The sequence below is a fragment of the Arachis ipaensis genome, chromosome B9 (assembly GCF_059453495.1).
Source record: "Arachis ipaensis isolate K30076 ecotype BB chromosome B9, ASM5945349v1, whole genome shotgun sequence".
NCBI classification, from domain to species: domain Eukaryota; kingdom Viridiplantae; phylum Streptophyta; class Magnoliopsida; order Fabales; family Fabaceae; genus Arachis; species Arachis ipaensis.
Window position 1 is genome coordinate 10012501 of NC_142444.1, and position 19449 is coordinate 10031949.

Sequence of the window (19449 nt, forward strand, 5' to 3'; positions counted from 1 at the left end):
TCCATGCATACATACTGATCTTCTACACATTGACTTACTGGCCTTAGTAGAAAACCTTGTATCTTATTTCATGTTGAATTTGACACTGAATGAATATATGCATGTGCTTGCAAAAACAATAACAACCAAAACTCTTTTCATGCATTGGAAGTAGATATTATGGTTAGTTGCTTTTAGTTCCCAATGTCCGTATGCATTTTAATTGACGGCCTGAACTTGCCCTCTGACCATTTTTAGAAGTTATGTTCATATGAGGAACTTTTTCAAGATCATAAATAAGCAAAGTGCGGAAGCATTGAGTTTGTGTTTTTTCCTGCTACACTTCATTTCATGATCATAACAACATCATGAATTCTTCTTTCAGTTTCTTTGGTGGGGGTCCAATGGAGGAGGAGGAAGAAAGGGTTGCAAAAGGTGATGATGTGATTGTTGAATTGGATGCAACCCTGGAAGATTTATACATGGGAGGTTCCCTTAAGGTGAGATCATGTCTAGCTAGTGTCTTGGTTCCATGCATAAAATTCATATGCCTATTGTTAAGACACATCCATCACTGAGATATGGGATATTAGCATGACACCATCTACCAACTTTTGTAACATCTTTTTTGCCAAAGATAGATTCATATGGAATTAAATTTAATACAATCAGTTTCACATGAAGTTACTCTTATACTGACTAAATCAACCCATGAAATGAATTGGAAATAAATATTAGCGCCATTGCATAGCAGAACTGGATTTGGAGCGGCTAAAATGATTCATGTGCACATCACACTCGATCTCATTCACCTTTTGCACAATTTTCATTTGCATGTGGCAGAAGATTTTCCTGGAGAATTCCCCCTATTGCCTATTCTGTTCTTTTTGTTCAATAAGCTGATACTGTAGCACACAGGCATGGAAAAGTTGTAGATTATCATACTAATTAACTATTGTCTGCCTACTTGTAGACCATTTTTTGCTCTTTTAATTTACATTGTAATTATCAGGTTTGGAGGGAGAAGAATGTTATAAAGCCAGCACCTGGGAAGAGACGCTGTAACTGTAGAAATGAGGTTTATCACAGGCAAATTGGCCCTGGGATGTTCCAACAGATGACAGAGCAGGTAAACATCAATGTTGAAAGATTGATCTTTTCCTTATTTTCTCTTTTTCCTGCCAACCTCCCCGGCAAACAAATGTTTAGGATACAGATTTTATATTTTATGATAATAAACATAAAACCTTTCTTGGTTTATGGCATCTGTCTTATATGATTGAATTTTTTAGTCAGTTTCAAGCCAAGTTATTTTTCCCCGTTTTATGGGGATAGATAGAGAAGATGTTCCACTTTATTTTATTCTTGTCAACATATGTGAAGTTTTTCACTAATCTTTGTTGATTTACCTGTTAGGTCTGTGACCAATGTGCGAATGTTAAGTTTGAAAGAGAAGGTTATTTTATCACGGTTGATATTGAGAAAGGCATGCAAGATGGGCAGGTACGCTTTCTCACATGCATGTGTGTATCACCTTTTAAGCAATAACCAATCATGAATATTTCGTGTTTTGTTGCCTATTTTCATATATGTTTTTCTCTAAGGTATGTCTAATTATGTCTTATCTAACTTTTGAAGACAAGAGGCTACATTTAGATGGTAGAATTAGAATTAACATGTAGTTTATAAATCTGATATTAATCCTACTGGAATTGAAATTAGTTCAAAATTTTATAATTGTATGTTAAAAAACTTTTGGTGGATCATTCATGAAAAGATAAATTTAGCATTTTAACTTTTAACTGTATCTTAGTCAAAGAAAGTTTCTGGGGTGAAATTTATTATCTTGGTTTTATACACCAAGGGATTTTATTAGTAAAGTAAAAAAAAAAAACAAAAGTGTTCAAGCTGCAGTTAATTGTCCAGAAAAAAACTTTTATTAGAACTTGAAATGGAGAGAGAGGCAGACAGAAAGATTTCATGTATAAAGAGAAACAAAGAAGTTAATTGATTGTTAGGTGTCCTAGGTTAAACTAAAATTTTGATACAATATTTTACAATTGCTTGGTGCAACGGAAAGTTAGCATAGAGAATTGTCTCCCCCCCTCCCTCTCCCTCTCCCTCTCTCTATAGTTATTGTTGAAAGAGGAATGTAAATTGGTTTCACTTCATCTCCACCCATTTTTGTTATACTATTCTTAGGCCAAGAATTCGGTAACCCTCTATAAAGAGATGTTATAGGTAGTCCTTTCAAAATCAGTTATAACTTCAACCTCATCATTTTTATCCAAAATTTCTAAAGTTCCCCCAAATTTTGATATTTTCTTTTTTTAACCCAACCTTTGTTGCCTCCATGGAGGCTGTCCTTCAATCAAAGGTCTTCTCGCTCTCTCAACAAATCCCAGAAACTAGGGTGTTTTACTCATCACAAGGCTTGAAGCATAGATTTTTCACACCAAAAATCAAGAATTCTTGATGGTTCTTATCTAACAACAAATGGATTATTCTCTAAAACCATTACTAGGTTCCCCTCAAAATCCAATATTAATAATGGGTTTTCACAAAGGACACAACTTTGTTCCACTACAAAGTTGAGGCTACTACAGTTGTTGATGGGTTTGTTGGTGATGTTGAGGTTGAAGTTGAAAAGCAAAACTTTGTGAGTATTGAGTTATCCACGCTCAAGAAATTGTTCTATTGGGGTTGATTTTCTTTTCCTTGTTCAATTACATAATCCTAAGGGATATGAAAGATATTCTTGTTGCTAATGCAAGAGGGAGCAGTGCTAAGCTCATACCATTCTTGAAGACATGGGAATCTTTCCGTAGTTGTTGGGTTCATCCTTTCATGTTGTTGTACACAAAATAGATCAATGTTTTTATCAAAATTACAAGCACTTTTTTACACTAGTTGTTCCATTCAGTGCTTTCTTTGGTGCCTTTGGGTTTGTTTTGTACCGCCTCACCAACTACATCCACAATGAGCAGCAACCTTCTTAGCATTCTGGGACAAGCTGAAAGAAACAATTAGACTATTAGAGTGAAAGGGAGGAAACTTTGGTTAAAAAGGAAAATCAATCCCACTACATGTACACCCTTTATAATAAACACTGTTTTGACTCTAGTATTTTCTTAACAACCATACGTGGGTTCTCTTTGTTTTGTTAAATAAAAAATAATTTAAATACGCAATTAATTATTAACAACTGTATTTTTATATGGGTGTCTAAGAGTTTTTGGTGTACATAGTGTTTTTTCAAAGAAAATACATAATTTAAGAGAACATTTGTAATTTCAGATAAAAGGAGTTGGAGCTCAAATCATAATTATTTTCGGAAGAGCTATTGGTAATATTTCTTTTGAGCGGCTACTGAATCATTGGCCATCAATGACGGGAAAGTGAACTGAAAAATGTTTTCCCTCATCAATCAAGCTCAAAGGAGAAAAGCTTAGAAGCTTTCCATTTGACTCCATAGTCCAAATTCATACCCTTCCCATTTTTCACTTTAACTAGCATATCCTAAGTAACCAAAGTTATTAAATAACTAAGCCTTATCTTTTTAACTGGAGTTGGTTCCATTGGTTAGACTAGGCCATTGCGTTTTGTTATAAATCATATGTACAAATTTGCATGGACTGTAATGCAGTTTAGTCACAATCTGATTTTTTGTCCTTTTTCAGGAGGTACTTTTTTATGAAGATGGTGAGCCCATAGTTGATGGAGAACCTGGAGATCTAAGGGTTAGTAACAGTTTCTTTTTCAATTTATATAGCAACTGTTTTGCATTTTATGTGTGCAGCATTCTAACAACATAGATGGTATTTTGAACAGTTTCGAATCCGAACAGCACCCCATGACATCTTCAGAAGGGAAGGCAACGACTTGCACACAACAGTCACTATAACACTGGTAAATACTTTTCTAGGCTTATCAACTAATAACTGAACTTGCTGGCCTTGAGTATGTTCAATAGGTCCATGGCATATATTAACTAGTAAATTACTATTTTACTAACTCTTGGCAAGTGGAATCAATGATTTTGCAACAATTAGGACCTGTTTGGTTTTTGTTTCCATGTTTTATTTTCATTTTCGGTAGCAAAAATAGTTAATTCAATAAATTCCTGTTTTCTATATTCATTTCCGGTAGAAAATCTGAAAATAGAAAAACCTTGGAAATGAGAATGGAACCAAATACTCAGTCCCTTAGCTGCTTTGTTTTTAGTGTCCACAAACCTCTGCATTGTGAAGTTTTTTTTTTTTTCAACCTTTATCTTCAGGTCCAAGCCCTTGTTGGTTTTGAGAAGACTATTAAACACCTAGATGAGCATCTAGTGGACATAAGCACCAAGGTAAGCAATGAGATTTTCTTGTTGCAATTCTAATTGTGCACATAGATTAAGGAATGATTGAAAAATCAATATTGACTGTTGAGTAATTATTCTCCACTTCTCTCTGTAAAATTATAAGAAAAGGCACAGATGTAAGACACCTCTTTTTTTTTCTACCATCAGGGAATCACAAAGCCAAAGGAAGTGAGGAAGTTCAAAGGAGAGGGAATGCCACTACATGTGAGCACAAAGAAAGGAAATCTTTATGTCACATTTGAGGTTCTATTCCCCACATCATTAACGGAGGAGCAGAAAACAAACATAAAAGCAATTCTTGGTTAAGATACAGGATGATTCTTGTTATCCCATCCTTAAAGGTCCTTTTTAATGTAACATGGTTAGGTAGTAAATATAACAGACTTGGGCTTCTTGCCCACTGGCCCCCACCTACCCCCCTCCTCCCCTCTTTTTGGTTAGCAAAGAAATAGGTAATTTTTTCCTTAGATATTGAGGAGCACGCTATTGTCATTGTTGCCTAGTAATTCTGGTAGCAGTGCAATCTTGGCGTGCTATTTCTTTTTGGTTAAGATACCATTCATATAACACCGGCTGAAAAGACATGATTACATTAGCTTTGTGCTATTTAAATCATTACATGAGGCAAATAGATAGATAGTTCCTATTCAATTATTGATGCTCGTATGCAAGTCATGCTTGATCACTGACATAAATTACAATGTGTAATGCATTGCCAAGGACTTTATTATGTTTTGTTTTTCTGTTTTTCTGTTTGTTATTTAATAAATACATGTATGTTCATTTGATTAGGAATAGCTTACTTTGATTAAATACTTTTCTCCAAAAAGTTCATGCGATTCAAAACTGAAAATTCCGTTCAAGATCTATTGCCACAAAGCTCAGGTACCTTGGCTGCAACCTGCAACCAACTGACTAGTCACCATAGCATAGTGACTATTAACAGTGAGCACCAAAAAAGCTGCCACTAATATTTATGCTTTATTAGAAGTAAACGCAATTGTCTTGATTTGTCTTTGCTTTTATTTTATCTATTTATTTTGAATTTAGTCATATCCAATGAGCAGTATTAGCTACGTATCATTAAGGGTTAAGTACGATTTTGATTCCTAAAGTATAGGTCAAAAAATTTCTTCGTTCCCAACTTTTTTTTGCATATAAAATCGTCTCTAAAGTTTAAAACCAAATTTTAAAATTGTCTTTTTTACTTAAATATTAAAATTTTGGACTAAATTACCATAACAAAAAAATTATAAAATGAAAAAAAGAGAAAAAGAGTATTTCTACTCTTCCGAAGAGGGAAGGAAAGAAGAAGGGGAAAGAGAAGAAGAAGAAGAAGTTGTGCACGATCTACCTCTGCCTCCACTTCTACCGCCACCTTCGTACGATTTTGGTTCCTAAGGTAAGGACAATTCTAAAATCAAGTTAAACCTTAAGGATGATTTTGTATGCTAAAAAAGATTGGGGACGGAAAAAATTTTCGGCCTATATACCTTAGGGACCAAAATCGTACTTAACGCTATTGTTAACGTGCATCCTTTCCTTTTGATAATCCTGATAACTAATGGCAAGTTAAGTCTCACTTTGGTCACTAAGATTGGCGAGTTGCACTAATTTAGTCTCTGACTTTTCAATTGCTATAATTTGGTCTCCTAAATGCAAAAAAGTGTACCAATATAGTCTCTTGTACATTTTCCGTCACCAGAGTTCAACGCCGTTAGTGACGTGAGACGTGACTTAAGCCTTATCATGCTGGGCATATTAAAATGACGTCGTACGCATTTTGCCACTAAAGAAAGCATTAAACGACATCATTTGAGGGTTTAAACAATCTTAAAACATTATACTCCTCTCTTTTGATCACTTCGTCTTCTCCTTTTTTATAATTGGGTACCCAATCCAACCTAACTCATTCGGATATGGTTGCCTACCCGATCCGCTGCAGGTAAGGTAGGGTACAGTGCAAGTTTGCTTGCAGATAGGATAGGGTAGGGTATAGGTCGAGTGCGGGTTCAGGATATATCATACCCTATCCTACTCATAACACTAATATATTATATAATATATATTTAAAAATTAATTGTAGTGAAAAAAGTGGGTATTAAACCCATAACTTCTTTGTAAAAACTCAAAGTAACTACTAAGCTAATCATTTAAATTACTAATATAGTACGTTTGTTATTTAAAGAATAATGTTGCAAGAACTTGAAATTAAAAGAAGAATAACATTTATCTTTGTTTGTGTTATTTTAATTTTATTAAGAACTTGATGATCATACTATTTATAATTTTATGTTTGATTTCTTTAAAATTTTATTTTTAATTTTTAATTTTCTGTTTTATTAATATGTATGAAATATAGAATGAATTTTATATTTGCTTAAACAAAATTGATTTGTCTACGGGTCAGATAGGGTTAAAAACTTTAGAGTGCGAATAGAATTAGGATTGAGAAATTCTCAACCTACGAGTAGAGTTAGGGTAAAGTCCAAACCCTACTCTACTCATTGCCAACTCTATCCTTTACTGAACAAGTACATCATCATTGGCTAATATTCTCTTGGACTTTGCAAATGAAGCGGTAGATGTATGTCTCAATTAAAAAGGAGGCGTATAACGTTTTTGGATTGTTTAAACCTTCAAACAACGTCGTTTAATGCCTTCTTTAACATTAAAATGCATACGATATCGTTTTAATATGTTTAGCGTGATAAAACTTAAAACACGTCACTAATGGCATTGAGCTCCAGTAACAAAAAATACACAAAAGACTATATTAATACAATCTTTTAAATTTGGAGGATCAAATTATAGCAATTAAAAAATTAAAAACTAAATCAATGTAGCTTATCGATCTTAAAAATCAAAATGTACATTTACCATAATGAAAAAAATGTGAAAAAGAAAAGTCACACTATATCACCAACATCTACTATTCAAATATACACTTTTTCGTCGTGAAAAAATAACAATAAAAATAGAATTTTAACTACATATTGAATAAAAAGTTGATATTAAATATACATTTTATCTTTATCATTTTCAAAATTGTTCAAAACTGTTCCTATATTTGATTCAATTATATTTTTTATGTTTGAAAATAAAATTATTTTTTCATTTAATTTTTTTTAACAATATAATCATTTAATCCTTTAACCTATTTGTTAGCTGGAGGAAGATTAGTAAACCCAAGAAAGTAGGGGGATTGGGCATACGACATGTTAAGGATCTCAACCACGCTTTTATGATGAAGATGAGCTGGGGTATAGTGGAGAAGACATTTTACCAAAAATTTGTAGGACTAATGACTCTAATCTCTGGAAGCACATTTGTAGTCTGATTATGCCTCAAGTCTAATTGACTTTCTCTCTGTTGCAGGCTTCTGTGATAATAGGAAGCTCAGCGAGTGGCTTTCTTCAACCAGATTAATAGTGCTGCTTGTAAAAAAGATTAATAAATTAATAATTAATCTATCCTAATTATATACACCAAAATTAATCTCATTGAAAACATATAAATCTATTTAATTTGTAAAAAAATTTAACTAACATGTATCTTTAAAACACTTAATAAGCTTATTATTAGTAGAAAATTTTAAATATTCATTTAATAAATAAAAATAAATATATTAAAAACTTAAATTTTTTATATTTTTAATAAAAACTTTTTTAATTTGTAAACTTAATATGTTAGCTAAATCCTTTGTAAAAATATAGTTCAATGAATCCAATTGTATTAAAACGAAACCATGCAGCTTGCAAAACAAAACAATAAACATGAGCACCAAATGAGCTCAGATAAAGAATATTAAAGTTTACAATAAAAAATAAAGTTAGTCCGATCGTTTAATTATTCAACCAATTAGAGTATATTTTAGAGATATTAGTGATTTAATTAGAAAAATGGATATTAACTACTTCTGTTGTTGGTTACTACAATGTTAGTTTCTTGATAGTTACTATCCTATACATAGTATCTCGGTAAAGGATTCAATGGTTCGAGAACGTTTCGACCATTAAATGGTCCCATCATAAAACATGTATTTTAAGTTTTTTAATAATTGGTAAATAGTCTTTATTTAATTTTAATTATAAATTAGTCTTTTATATATTATTTAATTATAAAATTTATTTTTTATTTTATAAATTATTTTTTTATCATTCATCTATCATGTTTATTGAGAATTAAAAATTAAAACAATAATAAATTAGATCTTCCATTTATCGTAATAAATATTTTGTAATCTTAATCGATTATAATTTTATCATTGATCCAATTATATACGTATTGGGTTGGAAAAATCGTGTTTGTTAGAAATTCAATCGATTAGATGCACAAACCAATTGATTGAAATTCAGACTTCCCAAACTTCAATCGATTGGAATTGATACACAATCGATTGAATTTTGTAGGATTTTTCTTATTCAATTGATTGAAATCATCAAAGCAATTTGGGTTTAGTTAATTCAATCGATTGGTTTCGAAAATTCCATTTTTTTCAACTTTAATTCCTCAAATACGAGTTTTTTTTATGCAAAGCAAGTTCGCCGCACTATAATTTTTATAGAGTTTGTCTAATCTGACGAACTTCACTTCAAATTCTAAAAAAAATGGCTACTCAAGTTCTTAAACTTCACAATAGACAATGACAACCATTATCATCGTCTCCAGAGTACATAGGAGTACACAAGAATATTGGAAATATATTCAAAAATATTGGAAAAATAATATATTTTTCATTTATAATGAAAAAAATCCTTGTTAAATATGCTTGTGTACCATGTACTCTTGTAGACGATGATAATGGCTTAAAAATTTGAATTTCGTTGGTTTTAAAAAAAATTCGAGTGAAGTTCGCCGGCATTAGGCGAACTCTATAAAAATTATAGAGTTCGGAGTCAGGCAAACTCTATAAAATATATAGAGTGCGGCTAACTCGGCCTAAATAAAAAAAAATTCATATTTTAAAAATTAAAGTTGAAAAATGGAGTTTTGGAAAATGATATTTTTTCCTTTGTATGGCTTAGTATAACGTTTTGATAGTTTGACAAATATATGAAACTAACTTGTCTGGACTGGTAAAATTGGTAAGCGAAAGTTAAATGTACTAATGTAGTATGAAAAGCTAACTTGTCACTCAACATTCGATGGTGTTTTCTTTATTGGCCAAACATATAAATTTGAAAATTTTTTTTACTCTAAACTAATGAAGGCCAAAATGAAGTCCAAAGAAGTCTACTTGCAAAATACATGAACAGTGGTTAACATATGAAACTAACTTCATGTTAGTTTATATATTGCTTCGAGTTCGGATGCAAAATCGGTGAACTGTGTTACTAAATATAAACATCACCTAAGTGCAGCTTCAAGAAATGAAATTCGATATAGTAAACCTAAAAAGTTAAAACACTGCTAGACTATATGAACAACTATTTTTACAGAGAGCAAAATCCAGGAGTCCATTGATAGACCCGACACTGACCAACTTAAGATGCCAAGATGACAGCTTCACCGCGCGAACCTGCAATGGTAAACCCACAAGATCAGTGCTTATGAACCCAAAAGCAGTGATAACTAAATCAACTTAGAGAATTCACTATTTGGTAGGTAGGATAGTTGAGTTGAAGTACAAGCATCATAAATCTGTTGTACTAGCTGTAACATCGCCTCAGCATCTTCAGCTAAGCGTGCAATTCGTTCTGCCTCCTTGACTGCTTCAGCGGCTAAATATGACTTGCTTTCGGCCTCGGCAATTCTGTAGGCTGCAGTTTCAGCAGCTTCCTTTATTGTCTCATTAGATGCCACAAACTCCGGGGGTGGTGGTGGTTGTTGCCGTTGTGGCCACACATTCTTTTTCACAGCAACTGGTGATTTTGGCACAGGTGAATAGTCCTTTTTAATCTTGTAACAGTTTTGTACCTGCATTCCGTGTAAAGAGTTGACAAATCCACATAGAGCAAAAACAAGTTCTGAAATCATTCAGCCTAGATATGTGAAATTTCTTCTTAGGAGGCATGAGAGCAGTCTCAACACTAAAGAGTAATTTAGGTCAATGGCTTAAACAAAGTGCGGAACAAAAATATATTGAGGGAACTATACATCTAACAGTAAAAGCATGAGTTGAAATAATCAAGATGAATAACTATAAAAGTAAAAGGATCACATAGGACAAACCTTTTCAAGTTTCCCTTGACTAACAAGCCTCCTCAACCTGGTGCTCAATGCCCTTCTGAAATTCTGAGGAACCTTGTGTTTTAGCTGCATTTGACATAACACGCGAGAATATTGAAAACAGAACAATATGGACAATGGACAGTCCATATTAAATTTCATCCCCCCCCCCCCCCCCCACAAAAAAAAAAAAAAAAAAACACAAATACAATGAGGAATTCGATGTTAAAAGTATCTCTGGTGTTTCCAATCTCATTCATCCTCCCCCAAAAAATTAAAGAATGTTTACTACTCTCTTCTTAGACTAAGAGGGGACTTAAGATACCTAATCATATGCCAAAAATTCCATCCCATATCTTTCACAATAAAGAATGCATAACTATATTTATCACATTTCCATTCCCAACTTTTATATGCAACACCTATATAACATATAATCTCAGATACACAGCACAGCATTTCAATCAACTATGGATGTATTGAAACCATTACGATAAAAAAAATGAATAATCTGACCTCAATGAAGTTAACAATGGCATTCAGGTCAGATCCATTAGCATCTTTCAAAGCTGACAGCGCTTCTAAAACCATTGCATTGTACCTGAGAGAAGATAAACAAAGATAAACAAAAGCAACCAACAATTCAAAAGTAACAAAATACCTTTCTTATTTTGTTGAGGCATACAACAGTTTTAACCACAACTAAATCCTAATCCACATCATTTAATTGCACTAATCCATATAGAATTAGTGACATTAATTCATATACCTCGGACGATTCTTGGCATCTTCGTCATTTTGAGAAGAATCACCCACAGCAACAGAAGGATCAGGTTGATGAATCATAGTGGTGACAATAGTAGCATCTTCCCCGGCAACAACAATAGCATTACTAGCAGCAGCAGCAGCAACTGGGGCAGCAGCAACTGGGGCAGCAGCCTTGATTCTAGGAACCCTAGATTTTTCCTTGGACCCTTGAGTGCCATTGCTAACACTCAAATTCCGCCATTTATCCTGAATTACAACAAAAGAACAAAATTAAAACCCCACACTCAAATTTCACTGTTTATCCAGAAAACCTTAGACTAAGATAAGACGCGAATTTGAAAAACGAAATTGCAGAGGCTAATCAGGGGAATTTTGCACCTTGAGGTCGATATTGGAACGTGAAGTGAGAAATGGTGCGAATTGAGGGTCTTTGAGAATGTTCTTCCACTTTCCTGGACCGTGTTTTTCCACGCCAGCGATGAGTGCGTCTTCTTCATCTTGCGTCCACTTTTGCTTCTGATTACCCATCTTCTTCGTCTTCTTTCTTGAATTCTTCAGCTCAGTGATTCCAGTTAAGAGCTTCCTCCAAAGCTGTGGAGGTAACCAAGACTTTGATATAAGGTCTGTGTTAATAACAATAAGCAGTGATGTAAATAATCAAATAATCAAATAAAGACAAAGAAACAGAAATAATCAAATAAGCATCCTTTTAGCTTAGATCAAGTGAAAGGAACCATAAAAAAATAACTATAATTGCTCCCACTGTATGCATTGCATATCACTGAATCCCGAACTAACACAAGTTCCTTATGCTTTCTGAATAGTCATCGATTCCGAATACCAATTTTAATAACAATAAACTTAAAATAGAAATCTAAGAACCCAGAAAGTGGGGAAGAGAGAAGAACCTTGAGGAGTGTCAGTCGTCACCGAGAAGCAGGGCAGCACCGTAGGTCGTCAGTCGTCGGACGTCAATTGTCGGTCGCCACCGTCGTCAGTCGAACGACGAGCTGGGAGTGGGAGAGAAGACGAGGTCAGGGGTCAGCGTTGTTGCCTGTACACCCCTAGCCCTAATTGTGTAATGTGTATGATGACTGGGCCGGGGCCGGGGCCGGGGCCGGGGCCGGGGCCGGGGCCGGGGCCGGGTGACCTGAGATATGGCCCGGTCCCAGTTTTACTCTCTTTTTCAGATTTTATTTCTTTCTTCCTAGTCAATTTCGGGTTACTCAGTCCAGGTTCGAGTTGGACCGAGGCCGTGTGTTTGTCAAGGTTTTGAAAACCGGACCGGTCATCAAACCGTTTTTGTTATTGGTTCATTGGTTTACTGGTCTAACCGGTTTAACCGTGATCTAACCGGAAAAACCGTTTTATAATAAAATAATAAATAAATTATAAACAAATATAGTCTAACATAAATTTTAAAATGTCTTCCAAATACAAAATACCTCATCAACCAAAATCTAATATAACCTTTAATTTCATCATTATTAACAATTTATCATTCATTAGTCATTATATCACTATTGAACTCATTAAGATAGTTACAAAAAATAAAACATTGAATTAACCAAATCAATAACAAATATTTGGTCATCTACTCATAGCTAAGCTCAACATCATAACATGCCATTTCCACTTCCTATAAGCAACTGGACATAAGAGACATTCTCCACCTTTGAGGAGGTTAGAGTCTTCTTCATAAGAGACATTCTCTTAACAACTTGACACAGATGAAGAATCCAAAACCTGTTGATCAACTTGGGGATTGATTTCACACACAAGTCTTCACAGAACAAGAGGGAGATCAACCTCACCTCAGATGTCCATTATGGAGGAAGTGGCTTCAAGGGTATATGGGACCAAAAACACCAAGAATGAGAAACAATATATGAAGTAAAGTAGTATTAGAATACAGGTTATCCTTCACAGTTCAAGTTCCAGTTTGGCATATCTATCTATCTATCTATCTATCTATCTATCTTGTAACAAAATTTTCAGCCAAATTTTAACAAAGTTTCAGCACATTCTTAACAAAGAGTAACAAATTTTTCCAAATCTTTGTGATGTTAAGCATATTAGAAAAAGAAACCCAACTTTCAGGAGACAGTAACAAAATCATGAAATTTGAACAAGATCAAATACAGACCAAAAACAGAACAACACTCACAGAGCCAAAAATCAAGAACAATCAGCACAACATACTAAACAGAGCCAGAAATCAACAACAATCAGCAACTAAAATTAGAATACAGCAACAAATAATCACCCTAAATCCTAAAATCAATAAATCTATCAACAAAAATTCAAAAACAGCAAATTCAGAAGTTAAAAAACACTAAAACAGCAGCAGCAACATAACAAGTGGCATGACATTCAGAAATCAAAAGCACATCAACAGAGCAAGTAGTTAAGTTACAGTGGTGATATTACTCAGATGCATGTCAATAAAAAATAAAGAACACATAAAAAAGCAACACACAAAACAGCACCACAGCAGAAGCTCATTCAAAAAAATATCACAACACACAAAAATAGCAACACAGCAGAACTAGAGCTCATTAGTAATCAAATAATCATTCAATAGAAAATTAAAACACAAAACATTCAAATATTCAGTAATCAAATAATCATTGAAAATGGAATAAATAAAAAAAGCAGAAGAAGTTAGCAGTGAACTGACCGTCGAAGTCTAAGGTTTTTTTCTTGGTTGAGCTTCTGCTCTGTGAACTCGAAGGAAGGAAACTGGAATGGAGATGGGTTTTCCTTCTGAGCAATCTGAGAAGAGGGGGGCAGAATCGTGACGGAGACAGAGGCCAGGCGACGAACACAACTCATAAGACAGTGGTGGGTTGGAAGAATCTGCGACGACCAGACGAAGACGATGGTGACTGAGCGCCCGACGGACGGCGGCAAGAGCAGATGAATACCAGGAACTGACGCGTCGAGCTCGAGGAAGAAGAAGCTGCGATTCTTGAAGGAGGAAGAAGCACGGAATACCAGACGACGGTAGTGCCTGAGAGCGACGGATGGCGGCAGTCCTTGCGGCGGTGGTGGAGAAGCTAGGGTTTCCTGTTTCAACTTCCTTTTTTGATTTGGGGAGAAGCTGTTAAGATAGGGGTTTGGAATGAAGACTGAAGGTAAGGGGAAGGAAGGTCATCCGTGCAGGAACCAAAACGACATAGTTTAATCCAAACCGGCCAGTTCCAGTTCCGGTCCGACCGACCGGTTTCCGGCCGGTTCAACAGTGTTGGCTGTTTTCTAATTAGCGGTTTTATATTGTTAACCGAACCGTTAATACCACCGGTTCACGGTTCGACCGGTTCGACAATCTACAATTTAAAAAAAAAACGTAAAAATGGTCTAATAACACAATCTACAAGATAAACAAAAAATGTATATAAAGAATTGTGAAAATTTATGTATAATTATTTTTATATAAATTATTAAATAATTTAACATATTTAATTAAATTATTATCGGAAGTACACACAGAAAAAGAAAGATCCAAACGGTAATCAAAAACCAAATACTATATACTGAAGTACACAAAGATAAAGAGTAGCACATTAGAATTACAATTTGAAATATATTATTTCTAATTATATTAATTATATATTAAAATCAGTTATCAAAATTAATTATTAGTATAAAATATATATTAAAATATAAAATATATATTAAAAATAAATTAAATTATATATATATAAATAAATAAATACTCACTAATTTTAATAGTTAATTTTAATATATAAATAATATTTTTATATTATTTTAATGAAATTTTCAGGGAGAAAAAAGGTATTAGTATCTCTATTCATACTGTATTCTCGAATATTAAAAAGAAGCATCAAGTAAAAGATTTTTCAATAAATATACAAAAGACTGGAGCTTTATTTATTTTCATATATATTGCAAATTTAGCATATTGTACAAACACACACAACTTTATTTCCAAATCAAACTAAAACATCCAAACACAAAAACAAAGATAATTATACATAATACTTAATAACTTGATCAAGGAATATATTAAGATTATTCCTTATCTTATTTAAATGCCACACATAATACAACCAAACTAATTAACACCCCCATGCATTTAGATCAAGGTTTTAAAAACCAGACCAGTCATCAAACCGCTTGTCATTGGTTTACTGGTTCATTGGTCCAACCGGTTCAACCGGTGGTTCAACCAGAAAAACTGTTTTAAAATAAAATAATAAATAAATTATAAAGGACCAAAGATGAGAGTACTCCAAGAACTCCTATTAGATGCAACAGCATTCAACATTATCACATTCTCACACACACATACAAAGCCTTAACTCAAACAACAACCACAGCAAGTGACTTGGAAAGAAAATGTAAACACCGAAAAAAAATCACAAACATACAGAACATGTGAATATTATTATAGCAAACATAATAATAAAATAGCACTTCTAATGCGTCTCCGAAAATTCCCAAATCAAGAAAACTACATAATCTAATCCACTTGATTCAGAAAGCTACATATATTAGAAAAATTAAGAATCAACTAAAAGAAAAAGAAAAGGAAGGCCTGGTTGATTCGATTCAATTGCCTGAGGCTGAGATGAAGAATCAAACAGGGCTGAGAAGCTGAGAGTTTAAATGTTAAACATAGGCAGTGCAAATTTTAACAAAGTTCACCACAATGATTAACAACAACAAAAAGCACTGAAGGAACACTCAGTAATATAGGCAGTGCAAATTTTAACAAAGCTCATCACAATGATTAACAACAAAAAAAAGCACTGAAAGAACAGTGAATCAGTAACATGGGCAGTGCAAATTTAAAATTTAAAAGTTATTAATTTAAAATTTATCATCAAATACAATCAGTGAGCAAAGATAATCAATCAAGCACTGACTGAGCATTCTGTTCTGATTCTGTGACTGGGAAGCAACAAATTCAAGTTACAGCAACAAATTTAACAAATCCTAGTAAAGTCCCGATTTACAGCAAAAAGGCAAATTTATTGATTACCAATTCAGCAACATGCAGAAATATAGGGAGAAGGGAAATCTGGAAAAGAGAGAACACTAAACCAAAACATTAACCAATAATCACAAAACACTAAACCTTCACCCAGCAATTACAAACAAAAACAGCAATTACAGACATTAGCACGTTATAAAACATTTCAAAACACTAAACCTTCACCCAGCAAAACCAGCAACTACAAACAAAGCCATCAGTAAATTTGAACAAAAAAATTAAGAGCCATCAGCAACTAACAGAGCCATCGAGCCATCAGTAACAGAGCAAAGAATTGAAAGCAACAGACTAACAGAGCCATCGAGCCATCAGTAAATTTGAAAAAAAAAATTACAGTCATCAGCAACCAGCCAATACAAGACAGATCCATCAGCAGCAGACAATTACAATTTACAAAACATTACAAGAAAAATGGAACACAAATTGAACAACAATTTCAGAACTTCAAACTAAGAAGAAGACCATACAATCAGAATTCAGATATTTTCATAATATTGTTAATCAGAACTTCAAAATTATTAATTAACAATATTCAACCATTATTCAACCTATTATTCAACCTAGGAATTCATAGATTAATTAACAATTATTCAACCTATAAGGCCATAACAAGTTCAGAGATTATTCAACAATAATTATTCAACAATTATTGTTAAAAAAAAATAGTAAAATACCTAGAAGAACAGAGCTGGCGAAGGAGGCATGATCAGAACTGGCGACGGAGGCAGGAACAGAGCTTGCGACGGAGGAACAGAGCTACGCGACGGAGGCAGGAGGCGAGCCCGGCGACTGTGCTTCCACTGCTGAGAGTCTGAGACGTTAGCTGAGTGAGGAACTGAGTGAGCTTAGAAGCTCCAACCGGCGACGGCGTCAGGAGCAGTCCGGCGGCTGAACGAAAGGGAGGGATTGAGCTCGCCGGTGTTGAGAGAAACGGCCAGCTCGAGGGTGAAGGGAGGGACGAGAGAGGGAGTGTGAGCTGCGCCGTTGGAGAGTTGGAGGGAGTTAGGGTTGGTAGGGTTGGGGGTGTTTTACTGTTAAGCTAAACGGCTGCGTTTTGGCGTTTTTGGGCAAAATAAGAAAACCGACCGGGTCCCGGTTCGTCCGATCGACCGGTTTTTGGCCGGTTCAATGGTTTGAAAACGGTTTTGATTCTAACGGCTTTTTATGTTAAACCTAGCTTTCTTTCTCAATTTTTTTCTCGTTTATCTGCTACCATGGATTATAATAGTAAATGAATAGCATAATATTTTTTAAGTTAAAAATCAAAATCAGCTTATAAACTAATACTTAAATTAGTGAAAAAAAAAAAAAAACACTTTGAAGGGAGCATGCAATAGAAGAGCAAAATTCATATGACAATTTTTATCACTGCACTATGTGAGAAGGGGCAAAAAGAAAAAGGAAAAAAAAAATAGTGAAAAAGATCGATGGACCATAGTACTTAAAGCATCTTACCCATCAAAGATATATTGACTCGTGAGAAATTATGAAATAGCAAATGAACTAATCTTAATTCAAGGATCAAAGAGAAAAGCACAACCAATAAGTAGTTTTAACAGAAGGAAGTACGTAACTCTTGTAATGTAAAGCCAGAAAGTTTCAACATTTATACACATGACTCAACACACCTAAACCTGAAACCCGTGAAAAATATATTACTCTAGGAAAAAAATCACCTGCAGACTTGTTCTAATAAGCAAAAAGTGAAAAATTACAGAGATGCCATAACTAAGTTGCAATAAATTAAAAAAAAAAAAAAATTCAACAGGAAGCATAGGTGTCTATATTGTATTAGTTATAAGCAGCAGTATTGTAAGCAGAAGATAGAAAAATTCCATCACAATTCTCCACACCCAAACTTGCATGATGAAGAATAATATAACTAAAACAATTCGTAAGAGGTCAATTTCAGCCCTCTACATGAAATGTCCTGTCACCACTATTTATAGCTTTAGTGTATTTGGTTGGAAAGGAATTCTAGAGTTTTAAAGCTTTCTCATTCTTGAATTTATTTGAGACAGGATTACTAATTTGGCATCACTTTAAAGCTACAATTCAGAGGGACTATCACTTTATCTTCCCAATAGGTCTAAGCAGACGCTTTTTCTGAAAATAAAAATATATTTACAAGGATGTCTTTTTGCAAATCTTTTTCTCTTCTAATAAAATTTATTTATTTTTTATCACCAGAACATTTGTCAGAGCATTTACTGAACATATTCCCAATTAGTGCGCGTAAGTATGGCTTTGGGGAAGTTAAGATAGCTCAGTTTTTTGGAATTTCAAAATCTACACATGCAAGTCGGCTAGAATACAATATTTTATTTACTTTTCAACTGGTTTGTCTCGTAAACCTTTTCTTTGTGGATGTTCGGCTTAATTCTAGCAGGTAATGTACGCTAAATGCAGAATGACATTCGATTCGGTAATCAACATCCGATAATAACCACTAAATTCCAACCAGACCAAAGAACCCAACATAAGAGAATATCCATTTTTTGTTTTTGGGAAATTCGAAAACAATATTTTGAATGAATTGCATCTGAAAAAGAAATAAGATTTGTTAATGGAAGACTTACTGCGACAACAATAATGTATGCAAGATTGAGAATAGTAAGAACTAAGAAGAAACATCATATTATTCTTCCAATTAAAATTAGTTCCATCAAAACATTTAATTTGACAAACTCTTGATTTATGATTTTGAATGTGATGTTTTGATTTTAAGCTATCTTCAAAAATATTTCTCTAAATTTGTTGAAAGATTATGATTAAGAAGATGACAAAATCTTATATTTGTTTTGGTTTCAACGCAGGATTAGATTATTTTTTTTAAAAAGATATTTGTCATTATACTTAATTACTATAGCATTGATGACAATACTCTCTTAGAATATAATAAAATCTATGAATTTCTTAATTAGCAATAATAAAAATTCTCAATTCTCTTGAATAAAAAAAAAAATCTCTCAATAATTAAAATACACATTTAATTAGTATCTATAAATAGTGAACAAGGATTTGTTTATATAACTGCACATAACAATTATAATGTGTTACATACATAAATCATTGTGCCTCTTCTATTGTTAATAGGATACAATGTTTTAAACATATACTTGTCTCCCTTTAGCCAAAACTATCT

The 19449-nt window shown here is 33.6% G+C and overlaps 2 protein-coding genes across 12 annotated transcripts in view; one reads left to right on the top strand and one right to left on the bottom strand.

The window, feature by feature from the left end:
* The window catches only part of LOC107618534 (dnaJ protein ERDJ3B), a 6747-nt gene extending 1672 nt beyond the window's left edge, over positions 1–5075 (top strand). For both annotated transcript variants that reach the window (XM_088500152.1, XM_088500153.1), the window contains exons 5-11: positions 365–479; positions 992–1108; positions 1396–1482; positions 3660–3719; positions 3811–3888; positions 4259–4330; positions 4493–5075. In XM_088500152.1, coding sequence (XP_088356278.1) covers positions 365–479; positions 992–1108; positions 1396–1482; positions 3660–3719; positions 3811–3888; positions 4259–4330; positions 4493–4651 — 688 coding nt within the window. In that variant the 3' untranslated portion in view covers positions 4652–5075. The remainder of the gene's footprint in view (positions 1–364; positions 480–991; positions 1109–1395; positions 1483–3659; positions 3720–3810; positions 3889–4258; positions 4331–4492) is intronic.
* Positions 5076–7569: 2494 nt separating this feature from the next.
* LOC107617949 (telomere repeat-binding factor 4) lies at positions 7570–18243 on the bottom strand. 10 transcript variants are annotated; one of them, XR_015899958.1, is made up of 10 exons: positions 17981–18243; positions 16979–17938; positions 12193–12294; positions 11663–11875; positions 11286–11530; positions 11033–11117; positions 10520–10603; positions 9976–10264; positions 9756–9866; positions 7570–7646 (listed from the first exon to the last, which is right to left on the bottom strand). XR_015899958.1 is itself a non-coding variant. In XM_021112360.2 (9 exons), the coding sequence occupies exons 4-9, from the start codon at positions 11810–11812 to the stop codon at positions 9832–9834; spliced, it is 888 nt and encodes a 295-aa protein (XP_020968019.1). In that variant the 5' UTR covers positions 11813–11875; positions 12193–12294; positions 13965–14613; positions 16979–17307; the 3' UTR covers positions 9613–9831. The 10 variants fall into 10 exon arrangements, 8 of the variants coding, with proteins under 8 accessions (XP_020968019.1, XP_020968017.1, XP_088356153.1 ...); XM_021112360.2 differs by lacking the exons at positions 7570–7646; positions 17981–18243 and adding an exon at positions 13965–14613 and having other exon boundaries at positions 9613–9866; positions 16979–17307; XM_021112358.2 differs by lacking the exons at positions 7570–7646; positions 17981–18243 and adding an exon at positions 13965–14613 and having other exon boundaries at positions 9613–9866; positions 11663–11907; positions 16979–17304.
* Positions 18244–19449: the final 1206 nt, after the last annotated feature.